The sequence below is a fragment of the Drosophila nasuta genome, chromosome 2R (genome assembly GCF_023558535.2).
Source record: "Drosophila nasuta strain 15112-1781.00 chromosome 2R, ASM2355853v1, whole genome shotgun sequence".
NCBI classification, from domain to species: Eukaryota; Metazoa; Arthropoda; class Insecta; order Diptera; family Drosophilidae; genus Drosophila; species Drosophila nasuta.
In genome coordinates this window covers 4,732,101-4,757,059 of record NC_083456.1, presented here as the reverse complement: position 1 = coordinate 4,757,059, position 24,959 = coordinate 4,732,101, and the positions used below count along the sequence as shown (strand labels likewise).

At 37.3% G+C, this 24,959-nt stretch overlaps 4 protein-coding genes and 1 pseudogene across 9 annotated transcripts; 3 read left to right on the top strand and 2 right to left on the bottom strand.

Annotated features, from left to right (window-relative positions):
* Positions 1–27: 27 nt before the first annotated feature.
* Positions 28–1,949, bottom strand: LOC132785424 (probable ribonuclease ZC3H12C). Its single transcript, XM_060791519.1, has one exon. It carries the CDS (start codon positions 1,828–1,830, stop codon positions 154–156), a length of 1,677 nt encoding a protein of 558 aa, XP_060647502.1. The 5' UTR covers positions 1,831–1,949; the 3' UTR covers positions 28–153.
* LOC132785432 (uncharacterized) lies at positions 1,888–24,959 on the bottom strand. The gene is made up of 3 exons (XM_060791529.1): positions 24,486–24,959; positions 18,861–19,063; positions 1,888–5,137 (listed from the first exon to the last, which is right to left on the bottom strand). The coding sequence occupies exons 2-3, from the start codon at positions 18,919–18,921 to the stop codon at positions 4,992–4,994; spliced, it is 207 nt and encodes a 68-aa protein (XP_060647512.1). The 5' UTR covers positions 18,922–19,063; positions 24,486–24,959; the 3' UTR covers positions 1,888–4,991.
* Positions 6,074–8,683, top strand: LOC132785425 (protein I'm not dead yet 2-like; annotated as a pseudogene).
* LOC132786950 (protein I'm not dead yet 2-like) lies at positions 11,247–14,526 on the top strand. 5 transcript variants are annotated; one of them, XM_060793732.1, is made up of 13 exons: positions 11,252–11,404; positions 11,469–11,598; positions 11,659–11,775; positions 11,834–11,982; positions 12,490–12,604; positions 12,680–12,735; positions 12,832–12,915; positions 12,975–13,310; positions 13,587–13,681; positions 13,732–13,818; positions 13,875–14,068; positions 14,125–14,262; positions 14,316–14,526. In XM_060793732.1, exons 1-13 carry the CDS (start codon positions 11,397–11,399, stop codon positions 14,445–14,447), a joined length of 1,641 nt encoding a protein of 546 aa, XP_060649715.1. In that variant the 5' UTR covers positions 11,252–11,396; the 3' UTR covers positions 14,448–14,526. The 5 variants fall into 5 exon arrangements, 4 of the variants coding, with proteins under 4 accessions (XP_060649715.1, XP_060649714.1, XP_060649716.1 ...); XM_060793731.1 differs by having other exon boundaries at positions 11,253–11,404; positions 12,790–12,915; XM_060793733.1 differs by lacking the exons at positions 11,252–11,404; positions 11,469–11,598 and having other exon boundaries at positions 11,692–11,775; positions 11,854–11,982; positions 12,790–12,915.
* Positions 15,162–17,765, top strand: LOC132785426 (protein I'm not dead yet 2-like). 2 transcript variants are annotated; one of them, XM_060791520.1, is made up of 13 exons: positions 15,162–15,286; positions 15,350–15,479; positions 15,537–15,653; positions 15,726–15,874; positions 15,949–16,063; positions 16,131–16,186; positions 16,243–16,368; positions 16,428–16,763; positions 16,843–16,937; positions 16,988–17,074; positions 17,133–17,326; positions 17,380–17,517; positions 17,577–17,765. In XM_060791520.1, exons 1-13 carry the CDS (start codon positions 15,279–15,281, stop codon positions 17,697–17,699), a joined length of 1,674 nt encoding a protein of 557 aa, XP_060647503.1. In that variant the 5' UTR covers positions 15,162–15,278; the 3' UTR covers positions 17,700–17,765. The 2 variants fall into 2 exon arrangements, with proteins under 2 accessions (XP_060647503.1, XP_060647504.1); XM_060791521.1 differs by lacking the exons at positions 15,162–15,286; positions 15,350–15,479 and having other exon boundaries at positions 15,550–15,653; positions 15,781–15,874.

Genomic DNA, 24,959 nt, shown 5'->3' with positions numbered 1-24,959 from the left:
CAAAAGTAAATAAATTACAATACATAATTAAATAATAATAATAGTAGCTATTATATTGAAGAACTTGAAAACTGTAACAAGAAATTGAAATAATTTACGGACGTATCTCAATCATAAGTTTTTTGTCAGCTTTGCTTAGTTTAATTGATAAGTCTAATTATGTGGAAATAAATTAAGTATAGCCGCACAGATTGTCTTGGCATCCGTCTCATCGGGATACAGCTGAAGCACAGCGTGCACCTGATGCTGCGGAAACAGACTGCTCAAGTGATAGCGCAACAGACGTCGCTGCTCCTCGCGCGAAGCCTGCGTCGAGTGCAACTCTTCGTTGATGCGCGAATCCGAGGCAGACAGATGATGGGCCAAATTGTGGCCGACGGGCATCGATAGTGACAGCGACAACTTGGCAGCCTGATGCTGATCTGTCAACGGCGCAGACGGCGTGCGCGTCAGATACTGGTGATGATAGCTGCTGTTGTTCATTGGTTGAGTTTGTTGTTGCTGCTGTTGTGGTGCACTGTAAGTGGGCACCAGCAGTCTGAAGGCGGAAGTTGGTGGTTGTGGAGCTGCCTGACGCTGCAGTTTCTTGTGACGATTGAGCTGCTGCGATGATTCCGCTTCTAGCTCCAATTGGCTGTTGAAGGAATGACATAACTGTTGTTGCTGCTGCTGAGAGATTTCAACTGTATTCGACTTGGTGCGCGCAAGTGCCGCCAGTTTGGCGGTGTTGCTGTTGCCACTGACGCCGCTAATGGTGCTGCAATTGCTGCTTGTTGATTGTGGTCCGCCTCCATTGCTGTTGCTGTGCAGCGGTGCACTGTGCGAGACTTGGAGTGGCAAACGCTGTAGCTGCAACGTAGTGGACTGATGACGAAACTTGCACTTCTGGCCATAGGTGCACTTCTTGCCATACGGACATAATTGCTGCTGTGCATCGGGCATCTTTTGCTGCGCCTGGGTGCGCAGGAACATGTCTAGAGTGGGACCGGAGCGACCTAGCGGATCGTCGGGCGGCATAAAGATGTCATCCACAAAAGAGTACATCAGTAGACGCTCTTGCACCACTTTGCGGAACTCGTTGCTCTCCAGAAGCAGATCACGATAGTTGTCGTTGGACACTACAATGCCGTCGGTTTCCACAGCCAACTTGAGGATGAAACGATCGTCGTAGCACGAGACACGCTTGCCATCCAAATGCCTCGAGGGCGTAAAGACCAGAACACGTTCCTGCTCAAGCTCATAGAGGAGCTCCTGCTCCGTAATGTTGTTGTTGGCCAACTCCTTGCGCCAGTTCGGCACAAAGGCTGTGACATGTCGATGGCCGCGCTGCCGAAACCACTCGACACAAATGCGAATGCCGCGGCAGCTGAAAATAGTGTTGTTTCCGTGTGACAATGCCACATTGCTGCCATCGATGACAATGTGACGCAGTGATCCATAGAAGTTGTTGCTGCTGTTGTTGCTACTGCTACTGTTGCTGTTGTTGTTGTTGTTAGCGGGTGGTGGGCGGGGCGCATCTGCAGTCAACTTGATGAGCTCGGCGAGCAGCTCGTTTTGTTTAGCCTCTGAGCCAAGGCGCGTTAACGCCGTGTGTATCGATTGCTCGCTATAGCCCAATTTCTGTGCGAATTCCAGATTCTTGCGTTCCGTTGTGCTCAACTCATCATCATCGCTGCTTTCCTGTTGGTGCTGCTGCTGTTGTTGTTGTTGCGACGTCTGTGGCTTTCTAGCATACAACTTGTTGGTGCTTTGTTGTTGTTGCTGCTGTTGCTGTTGATGCTGTTGATGTTTTTGCTTGTCTGGCACTTCACAATCCATTTTAATGCGCATTTAATTTTCTGAGCGTATGTTAAGCACTTTAACTTCTTATATTGCTGCACTGTCGCGTGCTTGTCTAAGATATTTTCTGAATTTTTTTTTTTGCAATTTTTGCAACAAGTTCCGTCTTTTTACATTTTGTTTGTTGTTGCCAGACTCAGATATGTTATTAACATAACAGAAGAGTAACATTAACACTTGCCACTTGTTTTCGTTAGCTGTTATTAACAGTAACATATAGACAAACATTGATATTTGTATTTGGATTAAAAATTTGCCAAATAGAAAGTTATTTCAAAATGTTGTGCAAATACCTTTACAAAAATCTGTAATTATCGATTGCCAATCAAACACCAAAAGACCAATCGGCTTTCTGACGTTGCCAGACCGTTGAGAATTTTGGCGCCCATTTTGAAGAGTGATTTAACGATTGAACCTTTAACATGCATAAACAGATTTATTGTGATGTACAATTAAATATATCGCATACAATTTTGTAACAATTTGACTACAATGCGTATAGACTTATAACATTTAAGTGTTTCGGCTGTCTTCAACACTACAGTTCTCACTTTTAAAATAAAGTACACATTTCATTTTTTGTTTGTGGTTGTGTGTTGGTCCCTCTTTTCATGAAAAAAGAGTGCGCTGCATTCTAATTAAACTACTTGTTCAATACAAATATATATATATATGTATATGTAGGTACATGCTATAGTGGTCACATCTATACGGGTTTATAGATTTTATTTTTAATAGAGTTAAATGCATAGAATACACACGTAATGCAAAGACAATAAAGTAATTCATTAATTTCGCTTCGTTTCCATTCGTTTTTGCCAACACATGTGGCAATTAGTGTGACACTGACATTAAAAAAGGAAACTATAAAAATGGACGTAAAGTTCGCAATGCCACGAGTACACGAGTACGATGTAAATTGGATATAGAGCAGCGCTTCGTACATAGCAAGTGTGAGTCTGTGTTTGTCAGTGTGAATGTCTGCTTACACGAGTATGATGATAGGTGATTGTGCGTATTTGTGCATGGTCCATTTCAAATTGCGAGATTCATTTTCACTTTGCACGCATCTACACTAAAATGTTCCTTCAAGGAAAGTGCTAAAGACGTATCCCCTGCCATGCTAGGTTCTTGTATTGTTGGCCTTGGGTGCTCAACTAATCTGCAACGCTTTCATTATACACAATATTCTTATTGCTGTCATTAAAGTTATTTTCTCTTTTTTGTGGGTACTCAGTTTTATGTTAAATTTACTTCTTTATCGGGTAATTAGTAAAGTTCTTCATGTTGACATTTAGTCCTTATACTGCTTTTTTACATCTTAGATTTTCAACAAAAAGTTTAACAACATTCGGTAAATATGCATTTTTAAAATTTTAAAACTTAAATTCAATTGACGAGAAAATCTACGTATTTGAATAAGAATTGTAAATTTGTTGCTGGCCAATAGATTGGCAACAGAATGAAAGCATTTCTGAAGAATACTTCATCTATTGAATTCTGTAGTATATAAAGATTAATTGTGTTTACCTTAAGTTATTGTGGCTATGCTTGAACTGTTCTGTTCCCGTAATGCAATTGGATTCCGGTGGCAGACAATTGATGAGACTTCATGATGCCCTACCAATTTGTCAGCCGATAATTTTTGGATGAGCAAACTTTGCCATTAATCAGTTGTTTAATTTTTAAAAGCATGCGACAGGATAACGCCTACATACTGCCTCATGTGTGTTTTCGGCTCTTCATCCAGCTTTCTGTTGTTTTTTTCGTGTTGTCTGCTTTTAGGAACACAAACCTGTTTTAGGCCCGTTAAATATATATTGTGGTGTATGTGTGTGTGTATGCTCGAGAATGTATGTGTGTGTGCACGATTCTACATAATATGTTAGGTTGCTAAGCTGATTAACATTTAGTCCGTTCTCGGATGCTGTTCGAGTGTGTTTGTGTTTACATTGGAATGTGAGCTCTTCCACTTGTGTGGAATACATTTATTTTCTATAGAAATTTAGGCGAGGTGCCTAACCTTTTTTGGTTTTGCCTTTTTGGATAGTGTGTTTTGCGGTCAAAGTACAAATCTTTAATGCAGGCATTGCCACTAATTTCATGTCAAGTTGATTTGACCATTGAATTCCCGTTGGTACCTCGTTTTATTTTCAGACAATTGTTATGCGACGGTTTTTATTGTTTTCGTTTTCTTTTTGCCTTTTTCCCTTTTGTTCGTGTGCATTGCAACCAGTTTCCGTTACTGTTTTTATTATTATAGCTTCGAGCAACCGAAAAATTGAGAAAAAGAGAAAAAGTCACAAACTTTGTTCGTTTGTCTCTCACTGTCCCTGTGTTTGTGGGTCTGTTTGAATGTGGGGTGTCCTTTGGCTGGTTAAATGCTCCCATGATGTCAATACTTGAAATTGACAGCAGCATCAGGAATATCGACAGCCGGCAATCCGCATTGTAACTTGCAACTTGAAGGTCCACGCTGGATAATACATATGTATGTATAAAACACATCAGTTTTGCATTTCAATTAGCGAATAAAATTAAATTCACTCCAATCTATTTTTCTTTGCCAAATTAATTTAAATTGAAACTTAAGTGTCGTTTGAATGCCAATGCATAAAATATGAATTTTAATCGAATGCCAAATATTCAATTTTCTTTTTTCTGAGCCACTGTGCATCATAAGCCACAATTACGTACTCCTGTGGGTATTTATTCCATTTTTGACGAGCTACCTTAGACGTACTCGAAATCGAACTAAATCCAATAAGGATTCGCGTGCAGCGCACATAGCACATGGATAAGAATACGAATAACGTTTAAAAATCGCAAAATTGCACTATTTTACATTTCTATGTATATGAATATATATATATGTGTGTGTGTGTGTGAGTACTTGTGTTTGTGTGTATGTGTTTAGTGTAAGCTGCAGGCAAATACTTATGGCTGCCAGCATGAAAACAAACCAGCTCCTCTTGCCCCTTCGCCCATTCTGGCCAACTAAATCGTCAACGTCAACATTGTTGCAGTCGCCGCGTTGTTGACATTTGACCTTGCAATGTTGCCACGCCACTTTTTCTACTTTTTCGGTGACTTTGTGTGTGTGTCAGTGTGTTTGTAGTTTTTGTACTATACTAAATTGAAGTGGGAACCCGTTAGGCGTTGATAAAATATTCACGCTTCTTGTGACATTTCTCATACGCAATGTAGCACAGGGCAATTGTAATGAGTACCAAAATCGTAATGCCCATTATAATGCTGACCAATATAATCTCGTCGTTGATGCTTTTGTAGGAGTGACCTGCGAAACAGAGAGAAAAGATAAGGAGAAAATGTTTTAGAAGTGCCATTGACAAATTGACTATAATTTCCATCCTCCTTTCTAGAAGAGAGGGCTGCCAGGGGAATGTCGTCTGACCACAGCTGATGGCAGAGATTCTCTTTGGGATGTGTTTCTATTTCATGTTTTTTGTCAATACGAATTTCGGTTTGTTAAGTCTCATGCATATTCAAGTTGCTCGTTCCGACAAAAGCGTCATCAAAATGTACATATCCTGACAAATGTATTGTTATAAATATAAAAAATAGATGTGTATACTCACACTCATACACTCTCTTACATACAAACAATAAAGGACCATCAACAACAATAAAATGCGAACATGACTCAAACATAAAAAACAGGAATATAAAAAAATAAATTACATTGGAATACGCATTTTGCTTTTATTGTAACAGATGTATCAAAGCTTAACGATTCCAATATTTATGATTACGATTATTTTCATTTTGAATAAAATTACAGCAGGTTAATGGATGAAATAATTTACCTTCTTCGAAGTGATTTATATAATAAAATTAAAGACCTAATTCTTTTGTTTTGTGCGAGTCCATGATATTAATTATCTGCTTTGATGGTAAGCATTTAGTAGTATTCTGTAGTCCTTAACACTTAGCATATAATTGCGGTAGAAGCCTTTGGCAGAGTTCTGGATACCGTCTAGAGTATTTTGCTTTCAATTTACTTCATCTTTAAAGGCGGCTTGCCTTCGATTTCAATTTACCGATGGCGATTGTTGTTTTGTTTTGCCTTTATCGTGTTAATTGATTAGGAAAATAATCAATAGTAGAAAATCAAATATGCTTGTAGTTATTTTTAGCAAAAATTGCTTTTGTCAGAAAATTGACTAATTGAAATGCAAAGTTAAAGGCGGCGTTGAGAAAGCCAACAAAATAGTTATGTGTCAATAATGTTTTAAAAGTATTGGCAAGTTGTCACTTCGTAAAACTACACAAATATAAATTTAAATGAAACTTTTTTAAGAATTTATGGTTTTAAAATGGGCGAGTAAGTAGATCTACTTTTAAACATAAACTTTATCAAACCTTATCTTGTTCATTGTCCATAGTGAAGGAAAGATTCCACCAGGCAAAAGCCTAAAGACATGTTGTGGCTTTCATTGGAAGGGTAAAGCTACGGTTTTAATACCGCTGGTAACTTTACCCATTTTAATCTATGGCTTTATGAAGAAATCACCAGTAAGAATATCGATATAATTACAATAAGGTTTAACTAAATTTGAATTAATTGTATTTAAATAGGAGTACAAATGCATGTATCTCGTTGTTAATATGGCTATGTATTGGATAACAGAATGTATTCCCCTCTACTTAACATCCGTGTTTCCTATTGTATTTCTCCCGCTTCTGGGCATTTTGGTAAGTCAACTCTTTAGATTTACTATTCTCCTGATCGAAGTCTTAATTAAAGCTGTTCATTTAAAGAGCTCGGAGCTCGTTTGCAGTTTGTACTTTACAGATACGTTGGTAATGTTTCTGGGTGGACTTATTATGGCGCTGGCCATTGAATACTGCAATCTGCATCAACGCATTGCTTTGGGTACGATTCTAATTGTAGGATGCAGTCCCCGACGGTGAAATTACACTCTGTATATGTAGATATATTTGTATTACAATAATCATTCCATCAGCTTGCACTTTGGCTTGGTGATGGTCACCTGCTTTATATCGCTTTGGATTTCAAACTCGGCTGCCACAGCAATGATGTGTCCCATAGTAAAGGCTGTTCTCAATGAAATGGAAGGCGTAAGTTTAATCCACATCTTATGTTACTTAGAAGTGCTTACAGTTTTTCATCTAATGGCAGCAAAAAATTTTTGCCGTTTACATGACCCAAGAGGAAGAACCAGTTGAGGAGGGCGAGTAAGTAATTTGCGAGTTTTTTAAGCGTATCATTAACATGACCTTTAACTGTAATTAATCAGAAAACCTCATCCTTCAATTATATCGATGGCATTCTATTTTGGCGTCGCTTATGCTGCCACAATCGGTGGCTGCGGCACACTCATTGGCACCGGCACAAATCTAACATTTAAGGGCTTATACGAAACGTAAGATATTATAATGTTACACGTAATCGTGGCGAGTTAATGCATTTTCATATCTTTCAGACGCTTTCCAAATTCAAAGGAAAAAGTTAATTTTCCCATTTTCATGGCTTATTCGATTCCCATTGTGGTGATAGTCAACATTTTTTTTACTCTACTTTTCCCTTCAACTAACCCACATGGGTTTTCTGAGACCAAATAGCAAGATCGGAGCTGAGGTGAAGAGTGGAACTGCAAATAAGGACTTAGTTAAGGCCGTTGTCATTCAGCGTTACAAGGAATTAGGGGCATGGACTTGCCACGAAATTCAAGTTGCAGTTATGTTTGTACTGATGGTTCTATTACTGTTTACTCGGAGTCCAGGGTTCACTCAGGGATGGGGTGATTTTCTTAATGCCAAGTGAGCACGTTTTTTTTATGTGTAACTTCACGTTTTGATCCATTTGTATTATCTTGTTACTTTATAGAGCTGTCGGCAGCTCCGCTCCAGTATTTCTACCAGTTGTTCTACTGTTTGCAATGCCCACTCAATACACATTTTTTAAAGTATTGCTGTGGCTCTGGTAAGCTGAGCAATCGTTTTGCAAAACTTAATTTTATCTTAGCTCTATCATCAGCTCCATTCACTGGTCGTACCATGGATGCTTGCATCTCCTGGGTGTTCATACACAAGCATACCCCATGGGGTCTATGTTTTTTACTGGGTAATCTGGGCAATCATTCAAACCGAAACTCTGTTCACACTTTTATTTTGAAATTGTCTTCTAATTTTAGGAGGTGGCTTCGCCATCGCTGAGGGTAGCAAGGTCAGTGGAATGGCCAAAATGTTGGGTGACTCCTTGTCTTTTGTATCCGCCTTACCAGACTTTATGGTGGTCGGACTTACTCTGGTCGTTAGTCTCGTGTGCACAGCTTTCAGCTCCAATGTCGCCATCTGCAACATTCTCATACCCATCTTCTGTGAAATGGTACGCATATTACCCCGTCCCTATGCTCCCTCTTTTATGAGTCAATTACTTCCGCAGGCACTCGCTATTAAGATGCATCCTTTGCTCCTTACATTGCCATCCATGTTGGCCATTAGCATGGCCTACCATCTGCCGGTCAGCACACCTCCGAATGCTATTATTTGTGGATATGCCGGCATAAAGACAAAATATTTGGTAAGTACTTCATATACATAGCTGCTCATTAGCAGGTGTTTTCCGTCTCGCTAATGTGATCACTTCTTTAGGCGCTTGCTGGCATACTGCCGACTGTATGGGCTCTAGTTTGCCTTTGGCTTAATGCCATGACTTGGGGATTGGTTATATATCCAGAAACCAAGAAATTCCCCTCGTGGGCCGATGAGGAATAAATTGTTTAACAGTATATCAAAATTCTATGTTTACAAAATATATTATAAATAAAGTGTTCAGATTTGTTTGGTAATAACGTTATCAATCGCTTTGAAGTTGTTTCATGATTTCATCGGATCCTTAAATGCATGTAGCAAAGCTTTTACCTATTTCCTTATGTACATATGTTAAATACTTACACAGCTTTGCTTTGTAAATAGCATGCTTATTATGCAGTTCATTTGGTCAGATGTTTGCTCTTTGGGTAATTTAACACGTAATCGATGAGACGTTTGACTCAAGAGCACATCTGGCAAATTAAAATCATGTTTACAGCAGCCGAAGCGTCGCCGTATTGTTTGCAAGTCAACGCCGAGGGATTCGTTAATTAGACGGATTGAATTACGTTGTTAACTTGAACTCGAGTCGCCTTTTAACGTTCTTATGGCTTATTGCTATCCGGCCTAATAAATTAAAAGCAAATGGCATGACGTTGCTGCTTATGTGTAGAATATCTTTAATATTTCATGGTACGTTCATTAAATTTTTCAATTGAAAGCATATTTAAGAATACTTTTAAAGTAGAGATTTTTTAGTTATACCATTCCTAAAAGTATGCCACTTTTTTATACTTCTTCGATATTTGTGCGTAACTTTTCATTTACCATTTAATTTATTCAGCATGTCCTTTCGTTTTATTTTTGAGACCATTTATTTTTAGACAAGTATAAAAGGGTCTATACAATTCTCGAAACATAAGAGTGTGGATCGAGAAGACTGAAATGTAATGCTTGTTCTTATTCGTTATGAACACTTTGATCGTGGGAATTATCATATGATTAAATGGGTTGCCTTAATGTACCTTTTAGAATTTTAATTACTTTTGTAAATTCATAAAATCTATAATTAACTCAGCCTCGTTTATTAAAATATCAATTTATCTGGTCGTCATAAATATAGATATATAAATAAATTGAATTCAATATATAAATAAAAGCCTAGCAAGTGAAGGGTCTTTCATAGTCATAGCATGCCAGTAGCTTTGATACTTTTTATGTAAAACATTCACAACGTTATGCAAAAAGCCTAATAAGAAAGTTAAACTTTGCCAAACTATGTGAAAACGAAGACCTTAAATAAAAGACTAATAAAAACAAGTAAAGAATGTTGTAATCGAGTGGCCTCCACAATGGGACGCACAGAACTCAGTACTTCGCAACGAGCATGGAAATTCACACTGCTTAACAAGAAAACAAAAGACGCTCGTAACATCTAGTATCTTTAGATACTATTGTAAAACAGTACAAGTTGCAGCACAAATGCTTTAATGGCGACAATCTTGTTGTCAACAACACATTAATCCTCTCGTACTTTATGGTTGCGTTTGGCAAAAATGAATGAGCGGAAGAGAGAAGAAAAAATTAAAGTTCAAGTACTCTACTTGCTGTGCCAAACAAGTGCAATTATAATTAAAAAATCGTCCATTCCATTTCACTTTATTTTTTTCATATTCATGTGCGCTTTTAAAGTCGTAGCCTTGAGACACTTATAGTAAGGTTAAGTCTACCGTTTTTTTTGTTGTCATTTCTGAATGTGAAATAATTTATTATGTGTCCAAAAAGTTGAACTGTCAAAACGAAAATCACAAAGTTGAGAAATCTATGCATAGTTTTTTACCACATGGTATACTATTTGCCAAAGCAAATACTCATATATTTATTGCAAATCACAAAATTCATCGCAAATATTGAAATCTAAATTAGAATTGTCATGCGAGAATTCTGACAAGCACAGTGTGAATTATTTAGATTTACGAGCACAAGTAAGCGACCGTCGGATGAGGCATTTGGGGACGAGGGATGTTGGAATGGCGCCATTTTGTGTACAAAATATACATACATATTTTTAGGGCACGTGGCAGTGATTGCATGTATTAAATTTCGTTTATTGTTTTCCCAATAATAGAGTCAATAAAGCTATTTGTATTATTATTATTATTATAATATATGTGGGCTAAGTGGGCTATATCTACCATAATAATAAGTTCCCTCCCAACTTGCTTATATTAAAGTCAAGTTGCGTCTCACTCTCTCGATGAGTGTCTGTCTGTCGACTGTCTGTCTGCTGAAGTCTCAAATGGTTTGTGGCGAGTATTAAAGAATTTCATAGAATTTACTGCGTGTTTTGCTTTGATTGAAGCAACACACAAGGATATACTTATGTATATGAATATATATAGTTAGTATATATTTATATATATATGTAACGGTACATTATGTACAGTAATGCATATATATAACATTCGAGTTAAGCGGGACTACGTTATGCTATGAGTACAAAGATATACGTATATTCGAAAACGATATAGCAAACGCTTCAGCTACGTTGACAAAACACATTTTCCTCCTCCTGCCGGTTGCCTTTAAGCCAGGACAAAGCTTTAATTTCAATTTACTTCTCGAAGCTGTTGTGCTACGATGCGTTGCCTTGGCTTTAGCATGGGAGGTGTAAAAGGAAATTGTCAATTACGCAACTTCAAAGCGTGGTTGGTTTCAGTATCAGATATGCTTGGGGGCATTTTCACACAATCGGAGATTTCCTTCCAAAATATTTCCGGAACTTAATGACAAAAAATTTTGAATAAGTCTGGCAAGAACACTCAGTTTTCAGCTATATCATATTTAATTTCGATATTCCGAATTTATTAAGTAACCCAACATTTTGTCGAGTTACTAAATTCAAGCAAATATGAATATCACACAATTTCCGTATGGTGTAAATTTGGAGTGTATTTAACTTATCTACTTTCTCGATAATGGCCGAGTATGTATAATTGAAAAGCTTTTGCAATAAACTATGATCAATTTGTTCAATTCTGTTGGTAAAGTGATGAGAAATTATCCCCCGCGGAATCTATGCGTTCTTGCTGTAAATTTCATTGGAGAGGGAAACTTACAGTTCTTGTGCCATTGATAACGCTTCCGATTTTAATATTTGGATTTCGGAATAACCGACCTGTGAGTAGGCAATATTATTATGCAATATACAATATATGAAAAAAGCATTATATTAAATAGGAATTAAAATGCATTTATTTGATTGTTAACATGGCCATCTTTTGGATAACGGAATGTGTGCCTTTATATATAACATCCCTATTTCCAATCATTTTTTTGCCTTTGTTTGGAATTTTGGTGTGTTCAGGAAGTTGTGTAAACTAATCGACATATTGAAATTTCTGGCATTTTCTAGTCATCCGAAACTACTTGCAGCTTATTTTTTACAAACGCTTTGGTGATGTTTGTTGGTGGACTTATTCTGGCCTTAGCCATCGAATATTCTAATTTGCACCACCGTATTGCATTGGGCACCATCTTATTGGTTGGCTGTAGTCCGCGACGGTAAATATGTAATGCTTAAATTAATCCTTAAAGGTACACTTTTTTTATACCTGCTATTCATAGGGTAAAAGGGTAAAATAATTTAATTGTACAGAAAATGTATGTATTTTAGCGTCTAAAGCCGAGATTATATAGCCATTTGTCTGTACAAAAATCTAGATCGCCGAAGCTAGAAAAGGTAGAACTATATTTATTTTGAATTCACTTTTTTATTTTACATGCACGTCACGTTTGATTTAGATTTTTACAACGCCTAAAGCCATACAACTAATAAAAGCTGCAGTATTTATGATTTCTGAACATTGATTGCAATCAGCTAGAAAGAAGTTGTTTAAAAAGTATAGTCGATATATAAAATTTTAAGTATGTATATATTTTCAGTATACTAATTCAGTATATTTTAGAAGTACTACCGACTGGTTTGCTTTTATTAAAAAAAGGTAGCACGTATCTCACAGTCGAGCACACTCGACTATAGCTTTCTTACATGTTTTTGTTCTCTATTAGCTTGCTCTTCGGTCTGACTGTGGTCACATGTTTTTTATCAATGTGGATGTCGAACTCGGCATGTACTGCAATGATGTGCCCTATTGTTAAGGCCATATTAAACGAAATGGAAGCTGTGAGTGATACCATACTTCTTTTGCCATTATTTTGCTTTTGCTTCAATTATTTGTTTACCTTGTGAACTTTATAGCAAAAAATTTTTACAATATACATGACACAAGAGGAAGAATCAGTTGAGGAAGGCGAGTGAGTACCTTTAAGAGTAGTTAATGCACATGATAGTATTTAAATTGATGCCAGGCAACGTCATCCTTCAAAAATCGCGATGGCATTTTATTTTAGCACTGCATACGCTTCTTCAATTGGTGGCATTGGTACCATTATTGGAACAGGAACAAATCTGACCTTTAAGGGTATATATGAAACGTAAGTTAATTTGTGTGTTCGACAATCCGGCAGAATTATTACAAAGTTTTGGTTTGCAGCCGTTTTCCAGATGCTAAAGAGAAAATAAATTTTCCCATATTCATGGCATATACAATCCCCATTGCGGTGGTTGCTAACATTCTGTTGCTATATCTTTCAATTCAATTAACTCACATGGCTCTATTTCGACCAAATAGCAAGACTGGCCAAGAAATTAAAAGCGCAACTTCCAATAAAGATATACTTTATGGTGTTATTAAAGACAACTATAAGGCACTGGGAAGGATGTCTTGTCATGAAATTCAGGTTGCATCCGTATTCACATTAATGGTTCTCTTGCTTTTCACAGGCAATCCTGGGTTTATGATGGGATGGTCCGATGCACTTCATCTCGAGTAATTAGATGTTTAATTATTTATTTTTCACATACATATATTCTTGGCGCACCGGTAATTTCGTTGTTTTAGATTCAAAAAATCTTGATACTCAGCCATTATTATCCTAATGGTATTATAACTTTGTGCCTCCATTTAATTTATTTAATAGGTAGAAAGCGTCATCTCTGACCCCTTGAAGTACATACATTCATGAATAGCGTCAGTGGATCTTAAACGACTATAAACGAGCCTAAAAATAAACTTTAACTAGTGTTTTATAATTTATATTTTCAGCGATGTAAAAAGCTCATCTATCGTATTTTTAGCCGTTGTAATTTTGTTTGCCCTTCCCACTCAGTACACGTTCTTTAAGTATTGTTGTGGTTCAGGTAAGTTTAATAATCGGGATTTCAATTATATATTCATCTCGACACTCTAGCTCCATTCACTGGCCGTGCCATGGATGCCTGCCTCTCATGGACGTTTATTCACAATAATATGCCTTGGGGACTCTGTTTCTTGATTGGTAAGTTTTAATTAAAATTGTTTTAACTTCTTTAAATTCCAATTGGATTTTTATAGGTGGTGGCTTTGCTCTTGCAGAAGGAAGTAAGGTCAGTGGCATGGCCAAAATGTTGGGCCAGTCGATGGCATTCATTGAATCAACTCCAAGAGACGTGGTGATAGGAGTGACAATTGTGATAGCAATTGCTTGTACCACCTTCAGCTCCAACATGGCTGTTTGTAACATATTGACACCCGTCTTCTGTGAAATGGTATTCTTATCTCAAATCCGAAAAAGAAAACTTATTAAAACGCCCTCACATACCAGGCATTAGCCGTTAAGATCCATCCATTGCTTCTGACCTTACCATCCACGCTAGCCATGAGCTTTGCCTATCTTCTGCCAGTTAGCACACCTCCCAATGCTATTGTCTGTGGTTATGCCAATATCAAAACAAAATATATGGCAAGTACTAACGCCTTATATTATTATAATATGAAAACGTGGTTCTTCTCCAGGCGGTGGCCGGAATATTGCCTACTCTTTTGGGCATTGTTCTTCTATGGATCAATGCTGTGACTTGGGGTGCTGTCATATTTCCCGACACTAAGGATTTTCCAGATTGGGCAAAAGAAGCGAGACTATTTTAAAAATGTTTCATATTTACCAGCAATGCAATTGCAATGTTTATATCATTATCATGACAAGTGTAATAAATGGCTCTTCGAAATTTAGATAAAAAAACAAAAGATCAAATATTATGTGGAATGTGTGCTAAGAAGAACTTTCCACACTACAGAATCATAATCAGACGAGTGTGCTCGACTGTGAGATACCCGCTACCCATTTTGAGTAAAAGCAAAATATTGCGGTATTTCTTTAAAATATACCAAAAATAAAAATATGCTAAAAATATACCAAACGATGTATGTATTTGTTATATCGATATAGTTATATCGACATTCAAAATATACCATACACTTTGGTATATACAATAATTACTATAGTAGTTATGATTCCTGAAAATTTGGTTGCGATCAGATAAAAATTGTCGAAGTTATTAAAGAAATACTTTTGTATGGGCAAAAACGCCTACTTACTAGGGGACTTAGTTGCTTTGGTTGACAATCTGGTATATTGTGCCGTCTATGGTATACTTTGAATGCGGTATTATATCGATATACCAAATATACCATTTGGTATTTTTAGTATTTTACAGTATATTCGGCATATTTTAAGAAAAAAAAAACCTCAAAATATATTTTTTTATTCAAAATGGGTAGCGGGTATCTCTCTTGTTTTATTTTGAAGTTATTTTGAGAATAGTACATGTTTCGAAAATATTAGAAATCTAAGTAGTCCAATATAAATGTAACATAAACCAAAAATATCCTGTTTTGATTCGATCATTTCGTTTATAATTTTCTTGTTTGTTTAAAATTTAAAGTTTAATTTATTTATTTATTTTTTGGTGGCTTGTGATGGGCGAGTATGTATAACTAAAAGCTTTTGCGGTGAACTATAATAAATTTATTCTACTCTGTGTGTAAAGCGATAAGAAGTTACCGCCATCAAGGAGTATGCTTTCATGCTGCAAATTTCATTGGAGAGGAAAAGTTTCAATTCTTGCACCCTTGATAACTCTGCCGATTTTAATCCATGGACTTCAGCATAACCGACCTGTGAGTAATAACCATCGGTAAATTTAGAACATAAAAAAACACTTGACTATTCAATAGGAGTTTAAATGCATTTATTTAATTGTCGTGATGGCCATATATTGGATAACAGAATGTCTACCTCTATATGTTACATCTCTATTTCCTGTAATTTTTTTGCCTCTGTTTGGAATCTTGGTGAGTTTAGAAAGTTATCTAAAGCTCAGTCTCTAAGCTAATCGACATATTGAAATTTCTGATACCTTCTAGTCATCAGAAAGAACTTGCAGTTTGTTTTTTACAAACACTTTGGTAATGTTTATAGGTGGACTGGTTTTGGCTCTGGCTATAGAATATTCTAATTTGCACAAACGTATTGCTCTGGGTACCATTTTATTAGTTGGTTGCAGTCCTCGACGGTAAATACATATATACTTTATGTATATGCATACAATCATAAGTCGAGTATTTTTGTCATATTTAATCTATTTAGATTGCACTTTGGTCTGATTATTGTCACTAGTTTTTTATCTATGTGGATTTCCAATTCAGCATGTACGGCAATGATGTGTCCTATTGTAAAAGCCATTTTAAACGAAATGGAAGCAGTGAGTGATTATTCTTTGCTGATCTTCTATTTCTGCTGCAGTTATTTGAACTTCTATTTACTTGTAGCAAAAGATTTTTACAGTATACATGACACAAGAGGAGGAGCCAGTTGAGGAAGGCGAGTGAGTACTTTCAAGATTTGTCTTTATCGTATTGCTGTTATTTGATTTGATACCAGGCCTCGTCATCCCTCCAAAATCTCGATGGCATTTTATTTTGGCACCGCATATGCTTCTTCAATTGGAGGCGTTGGTACTCTGATTGGGACGGGAACAAATCTGACATTTAAGGGCATTTATGAAACGTAAGTCAATACACAGTCTAGACAAACCCAACTGACGAATACAACATAATATATTGCAGCCGTTTCCCCGATTCTAAAGAAGAAATCGATTTTCCAATATTCATGGCTTATGCGGTACCCATTACAGTAGTTGTTAACGTTTTGATGCTTTATATTTCCCTGCAATTAACTCACATGGCTCTATTTCGGCCAAATAGCAAGACCGGCCAGGAAGTTAAGGCTGCAACTGCAAATAAGGACTTGCTCCACGGTGTAGTCAAAGAAAATTATAAGGCGCTGGGAAAGATGACGTGTCATGAAGTTCAGGTCGCATCCGTGTTCGCATTAATGGTTGTCCTGCTCTTCACTGTAAAGCCTGGTTTTATGACTGGATGGGGCGAGGCTCTTGATCTTCAGTAATTTCATATTTTATTAATTATTTATTTCTTACTTTCTGATTAGAGAAGTTTGACCTTAAAAAACATTTAATTTTAGAGCCGTTCAGAGTTCGGCTATCGTCTTTTTGTCTGTTGTGATTTTGTTTGCCCTTCCCACTCAGTACACGTTCTTTAAGTATTGTTGTGGTTCAGGTAAGTTTAATAATCGGGATTTCAATTATATATTCATCTCGAGACTCTAGCTCCATTCACTGGCCGTGCCATGGATGCCTGCCTCTCATGGACGTTTATTCACAATAATATGCCTTGGGGACTCTGTTTCTTGATTGGTAAGTTTTAATTAAAATTGTTTTGACTTCTTTAAGTTCCACTTTGGTTTTTTTTTAGGTGGTGGATTTGCTCTTGCAGAAGGAAGTAAGGTCAGTGGCATGGCCAAAATGTTGGGCGAGTCTATGTCATTCATTCAAGCGTTTCCAAGAGACGTAGTGATAGGAGTGACAATCGTAATGGGAATAGCTTGCACCGCTTTCAGCTCGAACGTGGCTGTGTGTAATATACTCACACCTGTCTTCTGTGAAATGGTAATATCAATTAAAATCTAGATGACAAAAATTTGTATAACTCTCTATTACAGGCTTTAGCCGTTAAGATTCATCCATTGCTTCTGACTCTACCAGCAACGCTAGCCATGAGCTTTGCCTATCATCTGCCGGTCAGCACACCTCCCAATGCGATTATCAGTGGTTATAGTAATATCAAAACAAAATATATGGTAAGCAATCGCAGATCGTCAAAAATATCTCAAATAATATAGTATGAATTTTTCTTCAGGCAGTGGCTGGAATATTGCCCACTTTGTGGGGTATTATCCTGCCGTGGGTCAACGCTGTGACTTGGGGTATGGTTGTATTTCCCGAAAGCAAAAGTTTTCCTGATTGGGCAAAAGATGCTTAACTACAATCATTTTATGAAAATTATGGGTTGACCAGAATTGAATACAATATGACAATATAACTAAAATCCGAGTGAATCAATAGTTAAGGGAATCCAATAGTCGAACACTATACACTCGCTCAATCGGTTGTTGTACAATATGCTCATTTTATGCTATTGACCAACACTGCCTCTCTCGACAGTAAGCTTACTTTCATAAGTTGTCGTCTTCTTTTTGCCACTTCGCTTGGAATTAGTCTCGCTTGGCAGGTGGTCTTTTATGGGGATTTTCGGCACAATTTGGCATTGTCAAATGTGTATATATTTCTTATTTGCAGGATCACAATACATAATTTACGCACAATTTGTGGCAATCAAAAACTATGATAAACCTCAAGAAAGGAACTAAAAACACAGTCACAGCCATCAGGCTGCAGCTTTGGCTCACAACAAAAACGGATAAGTTTAAGTAAGTGGGGCTGTCGGATGGGCGTCATTGTAGGGGCGTTCATGAGGTTATAAACTCACTTAGGGGCATTTTGAGCCAAAGGAAACAAAACTTTATGCAAACACAGCAGAAAGCCGGCTGCCAGCACCATCTCAATGCTGGGCACTTTGGCGACCACACAACCTTCAGTCATTCACTCAAATACGTAATGTATGCGTGCTTTGTGGACGCTTACGAGTTGGTTATATGACGCTCTGGAGTTTATTTTTATGTTTCGTCTAGTTCCGAATCTGAAAATCCATTTCCGTCTACGGGTAAATGATACCAAGTCCACAAAAGGCACATAAAGCGTACCCAAATCCCATATGCAGAGAAACACCCTGTAATATTCATGCGGACAGTCGTACACACAAACACACACAAACGTACTTATATGAACGCGAAACGCAAAGAAACTGAAATGTAATAAAAACACGTCTGGGGTAGTCTCAAAAATACAATATAAAAAATAAAGAAAAACATGTAAGGCGCTGATTACTCTGAAGCAGGCGACATCAATACTAGGAGTATATAAACGAGAGCGTGAATGACGACATGATAAAAATAAAGGTAAATGCAGAACGTGGCTAACAAGTGATTATTATGACTTATTTAAAGAACAATGCGAATAATATCGCATCCAGTTATTTACAGTGTCGTTTCTTTTTACAGTTCTGCAAAAGTGCGTTACGTACCACTGTAATAATTGTTATCCGAATAACCGTATTTTCCTGCTGTCCTACCGCCGCCAGCCATCTTGTATGATTGCTTTGTACCGTTGCTGCGTGTGGATAATTTGGCTTCCTGATAATCTTGTTGTTGCGCCAACACGATAAAATACTTAAGGTGGTTGTTATTTATGTAGCACTGTTCGGTTGCTTCGCCGTTTCGCAGTTCGCTGAAAAGTATAAGACCAAAACATACTTCTGTCAACAAACAAAATTTAACAATCTCTCACAAAATGGTACTCACACAGTCTCACGAGCTGAAGACTGTGTAACATGTGTGTGCTTGTGTGTGTGTTTGTGTGCGAGTTCAATTAGAAAACATAAAATCATAACACAAAATGTTAACGAACGACAAACAGCGAAAGGCGCAACGTCACGTTACGTATACGCAACGGCAGCCGTGTTTTAATTACACCATACACGCAGCGTGTGTATTACACACACACACATGAGCACACAAGCACACTCTCAATCACACACTGATTACAAGCTTGTCGTGTAATTATGCATATAATTAATATGCATGTACCTACTTAATATTAACAAAATTGCTGGCACTTTGAGCGTAAAATCAGCTGAGACGAGAACAGGACATAAACAGAAAATGGACCAGCTGCCTCGGAAGCCATAGCAGCAGCAACAACAACTACAACTACAACAATAAATTCTGTTCAATTAGAGTAATTAGTGTAAGTAGGGTCGTGCGTCTACAAATTTGTGTGCTGCAAATTGTTTACCTCAAGTCTTGCGGACGGATTCAACGTGCAAGCTTATAAAGCAATTTTGTGAATTGCATTCTGACTGCACTTCATTTGAGCCGGCTTTTATTCACATGCCTGCAGGGTGGCAGCTTAATGAGTGGCAGCAGCCTTTTTGCTGCCTTGCTCTGTACTTTGAAATTGCATTTCCACAATGTATTCCCCGCGCCGTGTCTCAACATATTGCTGCATATGTGGCAAGTAGGGTGGCAGTCAATCAAATGGGAGAACTGCCTCAGAAGTTGAACAGTTGCTAACCTGTCAGTATGGCATATTGACCTGACTAGCTTGTAAATGTTCTCACTTGCTTTATGCTAATCAATGCGGTAAAATGATTTCTGGCCACGAGAATGGCGTGTGAAGTGGCTTTGACAATGAAAGTTATAAACCCCTCAATTAAATGTGGCAACTGTTAAGTTTGGAATAAGCCTCTTATTGGTTTCAAAGTTTTACAAAGTTTGTGTTGGGGTGGTATGTAGCTCAATAAATCACAACGTGAAAGTTTTGCTATGAAAATTAATTGCCATCATTACTTATTGTTAGAATGAACTGTTGAGAAACAACACACTTGCTTAGTAGAAACATCTTTAAAGTTTGATTTTAGTGTGCGTTGAGAGTTCTTTAAGCACCTAGCTGACCAAGCGAGCGCACTTTAAGAGGCAACCAATTTGAATTTATCGAAAAGTTTATACTCCAAACTAATTTACAAATTTTGCACGTATTTTTCAGCAAACTCAATTATACGCACACAGAGCTAAATCTTCCTGTTGCACTTTGATGTATTTATATTGAATCGAGCGACAACAAATTTTAATAAAACTTTGTCCTCTAGCAACCAATCTGTGAAGGGGATCGAAAAGCACTTGACAGCATTCCCGGGAATCTTTGAGTGTCAATATAATAACATCACAACATTCCATTCGAAACAATAAAAAATTCCTTGCAAAAACCTCTTCAAAAATGGAAAAAAAATTTAAAAGTATTATGCTTTGAAAATGAATGTATATAGTGTTGTTCGTATATTTAATTGATACTCCAAATCATTGTTAGCGTAAAACACACGAATTGCATCCACAAACTTTGATATAAACATTAACAAAAGTTTTTAGCATGCGTGTCACATAAGATGAGTAGAATGCCAGGGCTGCGTTCTCTGACAGCTGTGCTATTTGCGGGGCCAAGGCTCGCGCTCGCGGTGCACACATGATAGTCATCAGTGGGTTCAATCTGCTCCACTTAGTAGCCTTCGCCCACCAGTCCTTGGGGCCACTCAAACGACGCAGCCACGACCCGGACACGAAGCAACCGCAGTTCAAATGAATGTGCGAATCTCTTGGCGGATACAAAAAAAAAATAAATAAAAAGAAACGAAACGAAAACAAGAAACAAATGGTCTGCTTTGGCTTTAGCATTTGTAGGTGAGAGTGTCTGAATGTCCCACCTGATGGTAATTGAGGTTGAGGTTGAGGAGTGCGTGATCTGCAGCCAGTATTACCACATGTTGAACAGGAGTAACACTCATACACTCAGGAAAAACCAAAAATACTTGTGCTTATGAGTGTTTCCGCCAGAGATATGCCGACAGTGGTCAACGGTCTTCCACTTGCTCTCGACTTTCTTCTTCCATACAACGCCCAAGTGATGTACCGCAAAAAAAGTAAAAACAAGTGAGAATGCCCTTTTTCAAGTGTGCTCGACTAAAACGTTCCACACGCTCGTCGCTTTTCATTTGTATGCGATTTTTACAGCACTAACTATAATGGCGAATAGGTATAAATTGCTTAACCACATTTCATACAATGTCAGTCATTAATTTGTGTGTGGTTCAGGTGTCTGATATACCCAATTTTCCTTTCAACTTCCCTTTACAGGGTATAAAAATAGGAAAATACTAAAATTGTCGCCTCTTGTTTTGTTTCTATTGGGCATGAAGTGTGTGTGTTTGTGTATGTGCGTGTGTTTGTATAAGAGTGAGTGTGTCAATGTATGTGTCTGTTATCTGTGTCGGTGTGGCATCAACAACATCCTTTTCCGAACCCAGCGTATCCACATCTACAGACACATCCATTTTGGATGGGCATGATGGCATTTGCGCACGAGTGGCCCATTGTCTAAATTATTTCTATGACGAAAATTTTCCATTTTCCGTTGAATTTGCTTGCTTGGTGCCCGGAACTTGTAGCAGAGAGTAACGGGCACGGCAACGGTAACTGACATGCAAAAACAATGCATCAATTTGAAGACGCACGTTTCCCCTCATGTTTGTCGTCCGCAGTGATTCCTTTTGATTGCCCCAATTGTGAGTCAAGTCAGTTCCACACGGCGGCAGCCACAGCCACAACGACAGCGACAGCCACAGTAATGGCCAACACACTTACTCCTACAATTTGTGTGAGTGTGAATATATTTGTGCAAGGTTAATTGAAGTGTTAATGGTTTCTCTGTTTATAAATCGATTTTATTTTATAGCTATTTTAATTGCCAAGTCGTAAAAAGGCAAACGAAATGAATATAATTGTGGCATAAAATTGCTTATTTATATTTATTAAAGCCTCTCTTTTGCTGTTTATCAATCCGAGTGATAGTTTTACATAATAAATCATTCAGTTGTCAACCTGCATATTCAAATATAATTAATGTTTGCGGCAAACCGTCCGGATACCTCACCTTTGACTTGCTCCTCAAACTAATCCCAACTCACAGAATCATAAGCATGATAAGCTCTTTTATAGTCCCAGACGCTCTTTGCACATCCATTTAAATATGAACGAGTATACACTATGTGTGCTAATCTGCTGTATACACATGCTTTCAACTGTCAGTTAGGATTTGTGTCAGTTTTAAGGACTAAGGTATTTATTAATTGTTCGACGGTGTAAAAGCTGTCAGTCAAAACAACAACTTAAACCCCTTTTCAGTTATTTATGCTTATGCAAAGCTTTAACAATTCACACTCAAACAACCCAACAAACTCGTAAATGTAATCGCAGCTTTAATGTATTCCATTAAATCTAAAAAGCAGATTTTAATCTCATATAATAAATGTAACTAAAACACCAAAAAGAATATTAAATGGATCTTATTTTTATATTGTGTACTTATATTGTGTATACTCACGAAACGCATAAAGTTTAAGTAGTCACAATAAAGGGCTCTTGACCATAAAATAAAATACTTCAAGATAAAAATAGTAATCTGGTTGTAATTAATCTTCACAAATTGTACCATAGGTCAGACCAATAGATGAGCGTGAAATACGAGGTACTAATGACTGCACTTCAAAAACATTTCAAGTAATATCATTACTTTTATTAGTGTAATATTCCTATTACCATGATCATAAAATGACACTGTCGAAGTTGCGGCGGAAATTTGAGATTTCTGCGAAGTTTTGGTTCCCTTAAGGAAAATATAACCATAATCATTGTTGCATTACAAGTAATATTCAAGGTACTTGCCAATTACGCTTATCCTCATTAAAATGAAAATATTTGTAAGAAATTCGAGACTCGCGCTTAAAAAACATCTGCCACCTTAATAAATTTAAACTTTTAGCAATATCCATGCTTTAACTCTGTAAATTAAATCGAATGCCTTAGCAACAAATTTCAAAGAAATTGACAACGAGACCAGACAATTTGTTCGAGAACTTGGCAACCTAACGTTAGGGTACTCGGTGGTGTTTCACTTTTATGGAAAATCATAAAAAACAAAAATCATTGCATTGAAATGTAATAGCTTATTCATAATATGCAAATGCTCTGCAATAAAAATAACGTTAAATGTTTAAACTTTTTCAAAGCTTTAATGGGGACGCAAAAAATTGCTGACACCAAAATATACATATATATATATAGAGACGGTATTTTTTCTCCATAGAATGTTTAAATGTAATTAAAAATAGAAAAGCATTTGTATAAAATGTATAAATAATTGTGTTTATTTTTAACAAATTAAAAAAAGCTTTCTTTTTATGTATTATTTTTTAATATTTAAAGACTATGAAAATTATATTATCCTTTGTATTCCTACTAACTTGTCCACGGTTGTTTATTGTACTTAATACATTTTCAGACTATTTTATGTTCACAGAAATTGGGTATGCTAAATTAATTTGGAAATGTGGTAGAAAATACATAAATGCGAAGCTTTGCTTTATGAAAAGGGAGGAATCGCATACTGTAATTTATTTACCGGAAGCTTAAGCTTAAGGAACAAATAAAATAAAAAATATTTGGTCGGAAGTGATTTAAGCGACCTTAATAAACAAGTGGAATCAAAGAAAATGTTGGGCTTTAGATACCCTATGCATAGCATATATAGTAGGCTTCACTGAACGATTTCGGTTTTAATGATGTCATCAAGCTATCACTCAATTGGAAAAATTTCAAGTCTAAAGCGCCGCTATTTTTGATTGGACATAAAAAATCGACGTGACTTCGCCGTTTTTCGGGCCATTTGAATGACGTTCGAATATCGAAATGGGATAAATTGTTTCGCTCCGGGCATGGAAAGTCAATGCTAAGGATAAATAAAGAACTCGAGGATACATTGTATGTAGTAGCTAAATGGCCTTGCGTCGGTCTGTTTGCACAACTTTGTTTTATCCGTTTACCCGTTTTTATGGCTACAGGGTATTAAAACACCTTTAACGAGATCAAAAAAAGGCTCTTTGAATGCTTTGGGGCTTCTGGCGTTTAGCTAGCCCATCTATCTGAGCTGTCAGCTGGCAGCTGCTGGGCTTTAAGTGACTCCATAATTGATTTATACTTCCATATGGACGTTGGTCCGGACATAGTAATGGTTTCCCATGCTTCGGGGGGATAGCACTTACCCCGCTTAACCCGTCACCGCAGTTCGTGGTTTAAATTGTGTGCAGCTATTGTTGTCTGGACTCCATTAAATGCCTAATTAATGCATCAATTGAATTTAACTGCCAGCAGTTGATCAATATGGCCGCAAATCTCAGGCAGTGGAAGTCCTTTGGGCGTCTTTCCTTTGTCCTGTCCTTGCCTTTGTTTGCCGAAATCGTTGGTTAGAGGCTAAGGCATTGGCCAAGATAAACAGAAAAACAGGCGACACAAAAGCGCGCGAAATCACACACAACCAGACGCTGGGATACACATACGCACACACACTTCACGCACATACATAAATGCTACGCGAATACGACTTGAACCCGGTCCAAGCACTTTAATATGGCGCCAAATGATGCGGCATCCATCCAACGAAGTTATCGTCGTTGGGATTTCTTTGGATCTTATTGATGCGCGACCGTAGCAGCTTCGACTGTGCCATCAAACGGTAT